General features: G+C 42.7%; 1 protein-coding gene across 2 annotated transcripts in view; it reads left to right on the plus strand.

Moving 5' to 3' along the window:
- Positions 1-6,134: 6,134 nt before the first annotated feature.
- The window catches only part of LOC138970832 (Na(+)/H(+) exchange regulatory cofactor NHE-RF2-like), a 102,432-nt gene continuing 94,021 nt past the window's right edge, over positions 6,135-14,545 (plus strand). The window contains exon 1 of one of the 2 annotated variants that reach the window (XM_070343379.1): positions 6,135-7,045. In XM_070343379.1, coding sequence (XP_070199480.1) covers positions 6,667-7,045 — 379 coding nt within the window. In that variant the 5' untranslated portion in view covers positions 6,135-6,666. The remainder of the gene's footprint in view (positions 7,046-14,545) is intronic. The other variant, XM_070343381.1, reaches the window with a different exon arrangement.

Here is a 14,545-nt window from a genome sequence, read left to right on the forward strand (position 1 = left end):
GTTAATTGAATATGAACTTTGATTGTCTTTCTTGTGTTCTTAACTTTGAATGCTAGCTACACACTTGATGTTATATCGATGATATATTTGAAACACAAACTGAAACAATCATATAGGAATAAGGTAAAAATCCGCTGTGTATATGTCTTAAAAAACGATTTCAATTAACAGGTAGACAGGTAGTCCCTGTGGAGACGCAGAGCAGGATGCAGCCCACATCCTGCAGGATAGTGCAGGAATCTCCAGCCCCTGAGGAGAGAGATCTGGACCAGGTCGGTGCCCCTTCATGAGAAGCTGCATGGACCTGTGGAGGCTCTTCATAAGACCACCAGAGCTGGACTCCAAGTTTAGCATTGGCGAACGACAAGAAGAAGAAGACAGGTAGACAAAAAGTTATTTATATCAAACAACCGGCAAAAAGTAAGGGAAAGTCGCCAATCCCGGAACTGACAGTCGGCCAACTTGGAACACCTCAATATGCGATCAACGGGGAACAATTCATGAACAATGTAAATCCTTACCACAGACGACGCCCTCTTGAACGTAAGTTTCCATTGTGCAGAAGTGAGTTATATAAATCTTCATTTTTTCCTTCAACGACAGCTTTGTGGAATAATCTTCCAGAAAATATACAACAAACGCAGTCAGTTGGTGAATTTAAAAGGTATTTGACCGATGGAGATGTTGTTGTTCCACCGTATTATTATCTAGGCAACCGCCAGGGACAGGTACTTCACAGCAGGTTGAGATTAAACATGAGCGATTTGCAACAAGACTTAGTTAACCGACACCTCTCTGATAATTTAGAATGTACGTGTGGAGCATGCCCGGAAGATTCTGAACATTTCTTATTACACTGTCCAAAATTTAAAGAACATAGAACCATTTTATTCAATAGTCTGCCAACACACGTTCTGGACTGCAAAACACTCTTGTTTGGAAATACTGATTTAACTATATCTTTGAACACGAAAATATTCTCTGTTGTACAAGACTATGTTATGTTAACTAATCGCTTCGGCTGATATTATATTAACTGTGCAATTGATGTAGCCAGGCATTCTCTCCCTCCCTCTCTCTCTCTCCCTCTCCCTCTCTCTCTCTCTCTCTCTCTCTCTCTCTCTCTCTCTCTCTCTCTCTCTCTCTTTACCCTATTTGTATAAAATATAATTAAAGATTATCAAGATAAGTGTTGAAGCTATCACTTGTTCGCCATGTTTTGCTATCTGAATGTGTATTGATTATAAGTTCAAGAACGTGTCCATAAGCAATCTGCTTGTTAACGTTCTCAATGTTGTTATTGTTTGAAACGTGTGTATGTGAATTTGAATAAACACGCTTAAACCAACAATTGTTTTGCAGAAATGTCTAGTGACATTCCTTGATATTATTCCAGCAAAAAAAATGACTACTGCGGCCAAAAAAAACAAATGGTACGTTTTTTAAACTTTTCTTCCTTCTTCTTCTTATTTCTACCGTCTACAATTCGTATTATTACTCTTTATCTATATACGTTCACGTAAAATGTTGATTGCTGTGATAAACCTTCATAGATTTGCAATAACTTGAACGGAAAAAAAGATTTGAAACGTCACGTGTATCCAACAGAAAAACGCGAAATCCATGCAGGTGCCATGCGGCAATGATGGAACACATAAGAGAGGCAAACATGGAACAGTGTTCCAGCTTTGCCGCATTCTGTTCCATCTTACCCTCATCAAACAATAAACAGAACACTGCTGTTTTATTCACGTATTCAATTCTCTTTTCGGTTTTGTTGTGTATTTCCTTTCTATAAGTTTTATTGAATGATTGATTGATTTGTTTGACAGTATTATGAGACCCGAACGGCGGTGGTTACCAGAAGAAATGGGCTGCGCTTTGTCGGCAGTGAAAAACGGAGATATGGGTTTGCGTTGCGCATCAAGAGCATATGGTGTTACTGTCACAACTCTTAAAAGTCATTTAGAAGGAAACAAAAAAAATTGCAAATGAAGAAGTAAAGTTCACAGGAAGACCTTCTACATTAACACCAGAGATAGAACAAGAACTAATCAATAGCATTCTTGAAGCTGAAATAAATTTGCCAACGTCACCCCCATCGTTGTTTTGCACACTGTACATGGAGATTCTGGTCATTATGATTGCTTGGTGTCAGCAGCAAATGTAAGCTTACCTTCTGCTGATGTCCTGCAACGCACAACCACAAGCTCGTCGAAGAGATCATCACGAAAAAAAACCAATCTTCTCCTTACAAGCAAAAGCTGGAGATTTCACTTGCAAAGAGGCGTGCAGGTCAACAGAAAAGAGGAAAGAATGAAGCTACACAATCTTCTGCTCAGAGAAACAAGAGGGGAATATCTTCTGATCAGAGGGAAAAAAGGAGAACATTCTCGACGATGCGTTCTATCCCGGGGGAAAGCATTTGGTACTGCTTCATGTGTGGCACCAACTCCCCTGAGAACATGATACAGTGCCAGAGGTGCACACATTGGGCACACGAGGACTGCGCTGACAGCAGCGGACAAAAGGACTTCGAAATCTGTACTTAGCAATTTTTGTGTGTCTGCAAAATCAGTTCTTAAATCTGTTCTTAGTTATTTGCTTTGAGACTGTATGCGTAATGATTTTTACATTTAGTCAATTGGGCAGGTAGCCCTTTTATATCTATTTGTCAACAGAAGAGGGGTACAAATGAAGCTGCGAAATTTCGTGGTACTGCTTCATGTGTGGCACCAACTCCCCTGAGGATATGTTATAGTGCCAGAAGTGCACACAGTAATCACACGATGACTGCGCTGACAGTAGAAGACAAAGGACATTGTCTGCGAAATCGGTTCTTTGCCTATTTTTTCCTTTTTTTTTTTAAGGTTTTGTTTTTCAGTCCTTTTTAGACCTAGCCCTTATTTATCTTTTTGTTTTACATTTAAGGCTTAAATTGTTATCCGATTTGTTATTTCCTTGGTAAAAATCAAAATATGATGTTGAAAAAAAGACATTTACATAAAATGGCTTAATCAAAATGTTATGACGTATTTATTTATCTTGTGTGTGTGGCAATGTGTGCTTGTTTGTGTGTGAATGAGAGAGTGTGTGTGTGTATATGTGTGTGTGTGAGACACAGACAAAGCTAGAAACTGAGAGTCAAGGTGTGTTTGTATGTGTTCCGAGTTTGACAACACAGTGTTCCACTTTACACACCCATGCGTCCAACCTGGAACAAATGCAGCAATTTTTATCATGATCAGTCTGATGAGTTGCGTGACTTTTAATTTATTGTATGTGGTTCGTTTATTTACTGATTAGAGTCTAGTATGTGACAATATAAAGAACGCTTTGCAATATCCATTTTGTTGTCTGGTACGGCTGTTTCTCCTTAACTGTTCCAGGTTTAGCGACTTTCCCCTAAGACTGGAACAAGTCAGTCGAACAACGATGAGTGTGTGTGTGTGTGTGTGTGTGTGTGTGTGTGTGTGTGTGTGTGTGTGTGTGTGTGCGTGCGTGCGTGCATGCGTGCGTGCGTTATTGCGTTCATGCGTTCACGTCACTGTATTCGTGCGTGTGTGTCTGTCCGTCCATGCGTGTCTCTGTCTATTTATTTTGAGTTTTTTATTTTTTTAATTTTTTTATATCTTGAAAGGCTTATCTAAATTGCGTTAAAGTGTCAACCTGTTTCGCAAGTCTCCCCATGGTACGAGTATATCAATCACAGTCAATTGACGTTGCTCAGTGGGCACAGTGAGCCCTAATCATGACAGCTGTAATCCGGCGAACAAACTGATCGGTCCGCAGATTGATAATTAGCTGCCTCGGGGACACTAATTAACCCAAATACCCCGTCTTTAGAGAGTCAGTTGTAGAACAACAGTTGCACTTCTGTCTGTTGACATGATCGATTTTCAAATTGATTATAAACAGATTTGTATGTCAATAAAAAGTTGGGACGGCACACTTTTAGTAGAACACCAGTTGCATTTGAGCCTGTTCACATGATCGATTTTCAAATTGATTTTTAAATGATATTTGTCAATAAAAGTTGGGAAGGCAATTTTTTTGTGGCAAAGTTGTCCACGTTAGTTTGATTTTCAACCCATTCTCGGCCCAAGCAAAGCCATAGCTGAGAATGTTTGAAATTTTAAGCAACTCTGTAACAACCCTTGACGTGTTCTCTTGCTGGAGGTTCGATAAATTTGCGTGCGCTCTTTTGTGTATTGGCTGCATAGATTACTGGAGAAGTCAGTTGAAAATCGCCGAACCACTGTATAACTGTTCATGTGGCGACAAAATGTCTCGCGATTTTGTACCCGACAAAACTCGTTCAGAAGCCGGCCGAAAGTCGATCGTAAATCGCCCATGTGAACCCAACCTAACAATGACAATAAAGAGCTATTAATAAAAACTGCTTCTGAAAAGGGGCGTGTCAGTCGTGAGCGTGGTGGTTAATTTTAGCTACGCGCACCAGCTAATTCAGACTTGATCTGCAAGATATAGGTGTAGTGCGTAAATAGAGTGAGTGTATGTGGTAAGAATTAGGCTGTTGCGACTAAACGCAGCAAAGGAATACGTGAAATTAGTTATCATTAAGGGTGTTTTAGTCCAGAAACAAATAACAACGATCAAAGATCTGCCGAAACTATACTATTATCTCTTCAGTACATGCTTTTGCTGCTCGTGGTTAGCCTTTGATTGTAGGATCATAATTACTGCTACCCACATGAATCACAGGCACATGACACTGGCCTGAGGGGAGAGAGAGAAAGCCGAACGATTGAGGCACTGAAGGAGATCATAAGAGTTGTGTGTGTGTGTGTGTGTGTGTGTGTGCCAGTGTGTGTGTGTGTGTGTGTGTGTGTGTGTGTGTGCCAGTGTGTGTGTATGTGTGTGTGTGTGAGTGTGTGTGTGTGCGTATTTTGTATGTGTGTGTGTGTATTTTGTATATGTGTGCGTGTGTGTGTGTATACTGTGTGTGTGTGTGTGTGTGTGTCAGTGAGTGCGCGCGTGTGTGAGTGTGTGTGTGTGTCAGTGTGTGTGTGTGTGTGTGTGTGTGTGTGTGTGTGTGTGTGTGTGTGTGTGTGTGTATGTGCGGGCGCATTTTGTATGTGCATGTGTGTGTGTATTTTGTATGTGTGTGCGTGTGTGTATTTTGTGTGTGTGTGTGTGTGTGTGTCAGTGTGTGTGTGTGTGTTTGTGTGTGTGTTTTGTTGTTGTTGTTGTTGTTGTTGTTTTTGTTGTTCTGGTAAAATCACCGTCATTTGTCTGTTTGCTATTCAGTATCATGCTTCTGTCTTTAAAAATCAAAAAAATCTGCATAACGTAGAAATTGCACAAGAAGGACACACCCCTTTCCCATAACACTCCAGGGCCTAAACTGATGACAACATGATGTGAAAATAAGTATAACGAAAACCAGATTTGCACCGAGGGTTACGCATTCCGAGTGTCGAGACTGGGGGGTCACCGGTGCTGCCGGCAGCTCAGCTGAAACTACTTTCATGCGCCTGTGGAGAAGAGAGCAAGGCGCAGCCCGGAAGGGGGCGGGGCAGGTGTGAGTGTGCGAAAGAAACAAGCCTGTCGCAAGGGCACTGTCTTCTTTCAGTGAAGACGACAAGACATTCCTGAAAGCTGCGAAACAAGAACGAAACACACAGTTGCGGCTCAGCATGATAATCTGTGGAAAAACAAAACCGGTCAAAAAACTGAAGTGACAAATAAAGACACCGAATAGTTTTTTTTAATCAAAAATATCACTGACCCAGCCAAAGCGAAGAACAACAACACACACACTCACACACACACACACACATAACCCGAAGTGATCAAGCGTTGACAGCTGACAAAACTCCTTGAGAAGGAAGAGATAAGATAGACTAGAATGGAAAAAGGTCGCGGCAGGGATTGTCGTTTTTGTTTCTCGTGGTGTTGGCTTAAATGAAGCTGACAAGCCTGTCAATAGTTGTTCGCGTGCCAGCGCGTGCCCCCCACACCACAGCCTATCCAAAGTAAACCCAAAAGCCACACAGTAGAGGCCTTTCCATGCGGCCGAGAAAAGCTTTCCCCTAGTTCCGCCACAACACTCAGCAACTCAGCAAGTCAAAGGTAATTAAACACCGTGCTCAAGTACACACACTGTACGGACATTCCAACCATTAGGGGTGAAATGAATGCACACTCAGTCGCCGGTCCCAGTCATCGCATCCTCACGGCTCAGTGGCGGCTGACAAACGACGACACGAACCCAGCGGCACAGGTGCGCAATGTGGCATGTTCAGGTTTTGCTTACTAACTAATCCAGTGGCACTGTTCCCCAAAAAAGAGAAAACAAATCAAAACAACCTTGTTGAAAGTGCCAAAACGTACGCTTCAAGGCTTTTACTGCACCATACGAGGCCTACGATGTTTCTTCGAGACTAAACCGTGTCGGTTTCATCATTTAGAAGTCAAAAACGCGCATCACAAAACGTTCTGGAACTAGTTTTACTTATCTGTGCGACCCAAGTACCTGTCACGAAGTTATCGGCCCGTGACACAGAAGCGCGACACCGATTGGCCAGACCTGTCACATGACCCGGAGATCGCGACGCCATATTCACAGCAGTGTCTTTAGTGCTATTTGAGACAGGTGGGCTGGGCGAATCTTGCAACAGGTACGGGCCTTGGCAACTCAACATGGGTGACGGAGGAGATACTGCACAACTGGTTCCCAGACTCTGTCACATCGTCAGATGGTCAGATTTCAATGGTTACGGTTTCAATTTGCACGCCGAGAAAGGTAAAGCGGGCCAGTTCATCGGGAAAGTTGACGAAGGATCTCCGGCAGTAGCGGCCGGATTGAAGCAAGGCGATCGCATCGTCGAGGTGAATGGCACCAACATTGGCAATGAGAATCATCAGCAAGTCGTGGCCAGGATCAAAGCAGGAGGCGATGAAACGCGACTGCTGGTTGTGGATGCCGAAACGGATCAATACTACAAGGACGACAAAAGGGTAGTGCGAGGGGACTTGCCAGAAGTTCTCAAGCTGACAGCACTGAGAGACGGACAGATAGGTAAGTAAACAGCCCTTATCCTCTTCGTGTTCGCTTCATGTCACTCTATCTTGATTTACGAGGTCTTAAAGTCTGTCTTCATCGGTCAGATCATGTTCTTAGAACGAGACGGAGATCGATGGGTGTATCGACCTTTCTGTGTTTTCGTTTTGACGGGGGGGGCAGCCCCCTGTTTTCACTTCCTACTTGAGCCCTGCCAGAGACAGGCTAAAGGCCGTTTCAAAAGTTTCTTTCTGTTCGTGTCAATGCGCGAGAAAGCGTTCATGTGTGTAAAGCTTCAGTGGTCCAGAGAATTCCGCCCCCTTTACAGTGCTGGCTGTTTTATTCAGGCAGGTACAATCAGTCAAGCCTACCCCTTCACAAACGATGTCAGCAGGCAATATAAAATGTACGGCTGTACACCGTCACAGGGGCGTTATAAATTTATGAATGTCACTTGCAGTGGTATGGAAGGGTAGAGAGAGCAGGAGAGTCTACATTCTTTATACATGAGATAGGGTAGACTGATCATATCTGAGAAAGGTAGGCGGGTCACACTCACAACGTTGGGTTTGAGAAGGTGGGCATGCATACAGTGTATGTAGTGTCACAGCAATATCTATACGGCCGTATTTATAATCCGGGTCAGTGCAAGGGGGACTTTGTACAGTTTGCTGCGGCTAATTCATACGGAACTCAGTATGCTATTTTGAAGTCGGTGTGAAGCAACGCTGCGGGGTAGATTTTGTAGTCACGCACAAACACAAAACAAGAATTTAAAGTTCTGTATCATTATCAAGAAGGTAGTTTTACTTTTAACAAGGTTATGTTCTTCGATAAATGAAAGATTTTATAAACTGTTATTACTTTGCCAGGAAGGTATTTTGAAATTCAGATGCTATCCAGCTTTTGTGATTTTGAATTTGATAAAATTGAAAACAAAAACCTCTGAAGATGACTTTCAAGAACAACCATGGTTTCAAGATGACCAAAGCAGAAGGCAGAACTAGTAGCTGTTTGTACGCATTGAAGACTTGAGGTACACCTACACACTGATTACAGTGATTACGTACATTGAATATATATATATGACATTGACACACCCTTGATCCCTATTCATACAATGGTACAGTGATACACACAGAGAGAACCACATCTACAAAACTTGTAGAAATGCAACATCATGTTGTGATGTACACACACCATAAAATATTCCTTAAATCCTCTTATTTTGTTTCGTGACAAGTTGCATCAACTACAGATCAGAGAACAGATCAATCACCCAGTGCATCTGGAGCGTAGGTTCTGTTTGGGGTTGTGGGGACACACTAGCTTGTATAGTATTACTATTACTATTAGTACATGTAGTATGTAGACGCTAACAGTAAGAGACTGTGTTTGAAATGTTGTATCAGTTGGATTCAAGTACATTTGTTTTGTTATAAGTATAAATTTGTATAGGTACTACGTATTATAACACGTAATGTGTGTACTAGGATTCGGGGGGGGGTTCAAATTGTTGAAGTCTTTAAACTTGCATACTGACCCCCTTCTGACAATTATGACCACTTCCACTAGCAGCAGCACACCTACAGCTACTGACCCAACTACCTGGCTTCATAAGCAGAATGTGTACCACAACCCACATGCACACATGTGTATTTTACAAACTAAGCCAGGGGAAAACACAGTGTTTTCAGTCCTGGTACGGTAGTACTACATTATGAAGTAGAAACTAGAATTAGGGCTTTCTTATAGATCTATCCATGTGTGCTGTCACAATCACCAAAGCAACGGCCACTCTTGGGCTAAATTATGCATACATATGGCCTTTTCAGCACTGCTACTGTTTGTGCATGGAAGGCATTCAGTAGTTTTCATATATAATATATATATATTTCCATGCGATTTCGTAACCTAGCTATCGTTGTCTGCATGCATGACACGCCCCTGAGGAAGGTCTTTGACCGAAAATTTAGGTAGCCAACTTGTCTTGTTTGTTTGGTTTTACTGTTCAACTAATGTTTGCTGTTTGCCATCCGGCATAACTGGCAGTAAGTAAGTCTTAGGGATAGGGCTGATGATGTAAGCAGGCGGCTAGGTAATTCTTCAGTCAGGTTAGTGTGAGTGGTGCAACCCTGGGGGGTGGGAGGGATGAAAAGTAGGCACCACAGTTGCATAATTTGGGTTTGCTCCAATTATCTAGATCAAATAGCAGCAAACCAGAGTGGGTATACCTTACCAGCAGATTCTTGAACTGTTAATAATTATGCTATTGCCATCTAGTATACAAGTATACATGTTTTTCCTTCTTTTCTTATGAAACTCTGAAATTATATTATATATCGTTAGTAGTCAGTGTAAACAACTAGATGGGCGCATTGGCTTGGTGATAAGACGCTGGCCTCCAAAGCGGAAGGCCGTGTGTTCAAATCCCGGCCGCGCCTGGTAGGTTAAGGTGGAGATTTTTCCGATCTCCCGGGTCAACTTATGTGCAGACCTGATAGTGCCTTATTCCCCTTCGTGTGTACACGCAAGCACAAGACCAAGTGTGCACGAAAAAAATCCTGTAATCCATGTCAGAGTTCGGTGGGTTATAGAAACACGAAAATACCCAGCATGCTTCCTCCGAAAGCGGTGTATGGCTACCTAAATGGCGGGGTAAAAACGGTCATACACATAAAAATCCACTTGTGCAAAAACGCGAGTGTACATGGGAGTTTCACCCCACGAACGCAGAAGAAGAAGAAGAAGAAGTGTAAACAACTTTGTCGTTGAACTGTTGACGGATTCCAGAACTGACTAAATTGTGCTTGCAGCAAGCTTGTTTGGTGAAATGCAATTTGTAGCCCCCCTCCGATTATTTGTCATGTTCCTATTCCTAATGAACAGTAGTTTTTGTCTTACACTTTGAGGATACCTCCGTTAAAAAAAGATGCCCATCAGTGTGAACACTATTTATAAATATCAATATTACAGAACTTGGAAGAGTAATTTCCTCTTTCCATGAACAGAGACTGGGAAAGTTTTAAACTGATAGTGTTAAACTAAGTGAACATTAAATACATGTACGTACATGTAGACCTTTTTCTCAGGAATGCTTAGTTACAAGGTCAGCTAAAACTTCATAATCCGGCATTTGAAACCTGCACGCATACTAAGTTCAACTTATAAATAACTTTGCAGCCAGGCACTTAAAATGTGGACCACTTTTCTTGAGTTGATGTCTATCTACTTTCTTATACACAATGTTTACGTGTTTAAGTGACAGATTTTTTTTCTGTTAAAGTGTAACTTTCATTCATGACCACCACCCAGAAGTAAAACAGCTCTTCACAGTAGAAGGAATTTACCCCTGTAGCCTAGCTTCACACACACCAACTTGTAGCTTTAGCTCTCCAAACAAGACTTGTACATGTAGTAATACTGCTGTCCAGCACAACCGCATTGAAGCAAGGGCGAGTTCGCTCAAGCCTGCCTTTATCAGACAGAATGGACATGTCACACCAGCGACTTGATAAAACACCTTGCCTCTTCACTCCCCTCTCCCTCTGCTCTGTTCAGTTCAGATAGAGTGAGCCCTTGAAAAGTCCTACAGCCTAGACAAGGCATACCACTATCGTAGCGTTGACTGGGACTGCTATTGTTACTCACTTTAGCGTGAAGGGGTCAGCAGGACGTACAAGTATTTGTACACGTGGTACAGTGGAACTCCCCTTTTGTATAACCTCAGTAACTGGAATCTTGAATGGTTGTAGGCCTACATTATTGTGGTTGTGAACCCCCAACAAGAAACGTCTTAAGAGGAGGGAAGTCTTAAAATGTGTGTGTGAGTGTGTGTGTGTGCAGAGATGTATGTATGTCTCTGGTGTGTGTGTGAGTGAGTGTGTGTGTGAGTGAGTCAGTATGTGTGGGGTGTGTGTGTGTCAGTGAGTGTGTGTGTGTGTATGTCAGTGAGTGTGTGTGTGTGTGTGTTAAAAGAGGGGTTCAACTGTAGTAATGCTACTCCTATTGCTACTTGTAAATATTATGCAGGCACGGATTACCGTGAGTAAAATGATTACTGCATCAGTGCATACTGTGAATCAAATGTGTGAACAGATCATCTGCTGAACAGCATTCAGGGTTACTAACGAAAGTCAGTTTTGTGTGTGAAAAAAGCTGCAGAAAGTTGATCGAGGAGGCACAATTCTCGAGTATTTAGCATTTGCACTTTTTGGAGAACTTTTTGGAGAGACCCCTTTTTCACGCCTGCTCACATCCGTTTTAAAGGCACAGTAAGCCTCCCGTAAACCATCACAGATACGGTCAGGCTTTTACACACAGTACAAACACCCTTTCATTTAAACACTCACCGATTGAGAACATCCTAGGTGCCCTCCGTAAAGAGCGAACAATTTTCAAAGAATTTATTTTTGCGTGGTTTATCTTACCCCTGAGCCATCGTGAACCCGTGTGATCCAGTTTCCCTTTTTCACAGTTAGTCATTTGAATGCGACTCGATGTGAGCTTATTTACAATAGCACGTTTTTATGCACGAAACAAACGGCTGTGGTTCACAAGAACTCTAGCGATGGCTTTTGACTGTTGAGAGGAACGGCGATATGCACTGATAAACCGTCGTCTGCTACGACCCTTGCGTGACCCTGCTTCCGGGCTTTTCTTTTTTCAAACTTTCACAACTTCGAATTGTACTGATCTTGTCTTGATGAAAAAAGAATTATTTTATGATTAAAGAATGTTTGTGTAACAAGCTGTCAATTTATTATTTAGATTTTAAAAGTTAGGTCTAGCGCAAAAACGCACCACGGTCCAAAAACATTTTGATAATCATCGATTCACGGCTATCGCCAGTTTACATCGATAGAATGAGACCCGAAGGGAAGTAACTCATGTTTGACCTGAGTTCAGGATGGGTCCAAAAAGTGTTCGAGACAATCTGCAAAATTAATTCTTTAAAAATTGCTCGCTCTTTACGTAGGGCACCTAGGATGTTCCCGTTTGGTGAGCGTTCAAATGGAAAGGTGTTTGTACTGTGTGTAAAAGCCTGACAGTATCTGTGATGGTTTACGGGAGGCTTAGATTCCATTCTTACGGCTGCGGTGCGGCTCCGGCGACGGCAGCGGCGACGGCAATTTGTAAAACATTGATGAAAGAAGGGATGACCCCATTCACACGGGTGCGGTACGGCGATTTCTCACGCTCGACAGAAAGCAGCCCGGCGTGCGTGCGTTTTTTCAAGAAAGCTCCATGTGGCTTTCTGGACTGCCGTCGCCGGACGCCGTCTGGTATTTTGTGGGCGTGTCTCTTTTCCCGCGTTTTTCTCAGAGCCTTTCCGAGCACAAAGAGACGAAAATACTGCTGAAACCTTTCGCCATCGAGTTGCAGTTCTTGAACAAGATGGTGATAGGTTCCATACTGCCGTCTTTTCTCCAAAATGGCATGCACCCACCAGCGATGTCGTCTCTTTTGGCGTTTTTTCATTTGGCGGTACGCTAATAATATTAACATAAATTGTTCTTCATTATGAATGACAGTTTGCATGAGACGAGACCAATGTGGAGCCATGGCGGCATTGGCGGGAAGAGAACATATCCGGACGACGTCGCCGTTATATACGGTTCACGACGATGCGTTTTTCTCGCCAGAGCCGGATGCCGTTGCCGTCGCCGGAGCCGGAGCCGCACCGCAGCCGTAAGAATGGAATCCTAGCTTTACTGTCCGGGCGTGAATTACGGTATTCATAACAGCCGCCCAGCACCAAAACGAGGCGCCATTGCTGTTGAGGCCAAGTCCACGAAAATAAATTCTTTGAAAATTTCTCACGCTCGACAGAAAGCAGCCAGGATGTTCCCGTTCGGTGAGCGTTCAAATGGAAGTATGCTTGTACTATATGTAGACGCTCGGGGAGCTCTGTGATGGTTTACGGGAGGCTTACTGTGCCTTTAAACGAATCATGCTCAATCATTCAATATTCGTGCAAGTCAAAGTGTAGTATGGCAGATAACCCTGTTCATAACATACATCCTCATCATTATCAGTTGACACAATCCCAGATCTGTAGTCCGTACATGCCTCAGTCTCACGATTGCAGATTAAGTTGGAGAGTGGAAACGGTTTATCAGCTTGGTTGGTTTGCTTGTGATTTTTGCATCTATTCATATATTATATATAGACTGTGAGATGCATTATTGTATGAGACCAGAGTTTGTGTATTTTTACAACTGTAACATGTCTCTTTGGTTGTCGCAGAAGGTCGAAAAAAAACAACCCACTGAATAACCTCTCTGTTTCTGTTCGGATTTTTTGTTGTTGTTGTTGATGCTCTGTCTTAAATTTTTTTTATACATTTTCTACTTTCCCCTACCCCCAACACCAGCCCCCCCCCCCCCCCCCACCCACCCTCTGAATGGATCTGATCTGAATGCCAAAAGGAAGTCGCCTTCATGACTCGGATTTTCATTTTTCTCTCCACCCCTTGCCACTGTTCAGCCCTGTCCAGCCCGTCCCATCCCCAAACGCTCATCTCTGCGTCTTACACATACACGCAGAAATCCTGAACATAATTGATCTGTTGGATGTTTGTTCAAAAAGAAAGGTGCCTTTGTGATTAAGTCTATGACAGTATGAGTATGGCTTGACAAAACCGGAAACATGTGCACACAAGAGAAGTACTTTCTTTAACTCTTATATCCACCACTTCCAGTTTCGCTTATTATTATTATTATTATTATTATTATTATTATTATTATTATTATTATTATTATTATTATTATTATTATTGTGATCATTTTTATGCGCCTAATCTAGATATAGCCCTAGGCGCTTACATATTAATTTCTGCCGTTTGAAATGGAATTTTTTACAGACAGACAGACAAACAGACATTTTTTACACACAATATATAACGCATTCACATCGGCCAGTAAAGCTCAGTAGCCTATTAGGCGAGCATTCACCTTTCACGGCCTTTATTCCAAGTCAAACGGGTATTTGGTGGACATTTTTATCTATGCCTATACAATTTTGCCAGGAAAGACCCTTTTGTCAATCGTGGGATCTTTAACGTGCACACCCCAATGTAGTGTACACGAAGGGACCTCGGTTTTTCGTCTCATCCGAAAGACTAGCACTTGAACCCACCACCTAGGTTAGGAAAGGGGGGAGAAAATTGCGGCCTGACCCAGGGTCGAACACGCAACCTCTCGCTTCCGAGCGCAAGTGCGTTACCACTCGGCCACCCAGTCCAGCTTATGTGTGTGTGTGTGTGTGGGTGGGGGGGGGGGGGGGCGTACGTAGGTCTATTAACTCAAAATTTCAGGCAGCTCATAGGTCCTCATGATTCAGCAGATATAGTAGTCCTTCGCGTTTTGCACATCTAGCAGCATAAACGAACAACAGCAGCAGTTTTGAAGGTGTTCCAAGTTGACATCATTTCGTATAGATCTAGATGACACCAGCATTGTAACTGTAGCACACAGACTGCATGTGTGCACGCAGTCCACACCTGACCCAGTTACC

This window comes from Littorina saxatilis, linkage group LG7 (genome assembly GCF_037325665.1).
Source record: "Littorina saxatilis isolate snail1 linkage group LG7, US_GU_Lsax_2.0, whole genome shotgun sequence".
NCBI lineage: Eukaryota > Metazoa > Mollusca > Gastropoda > Littorinimorpha > Littorinidae > Littorina > Littorina saxatilis.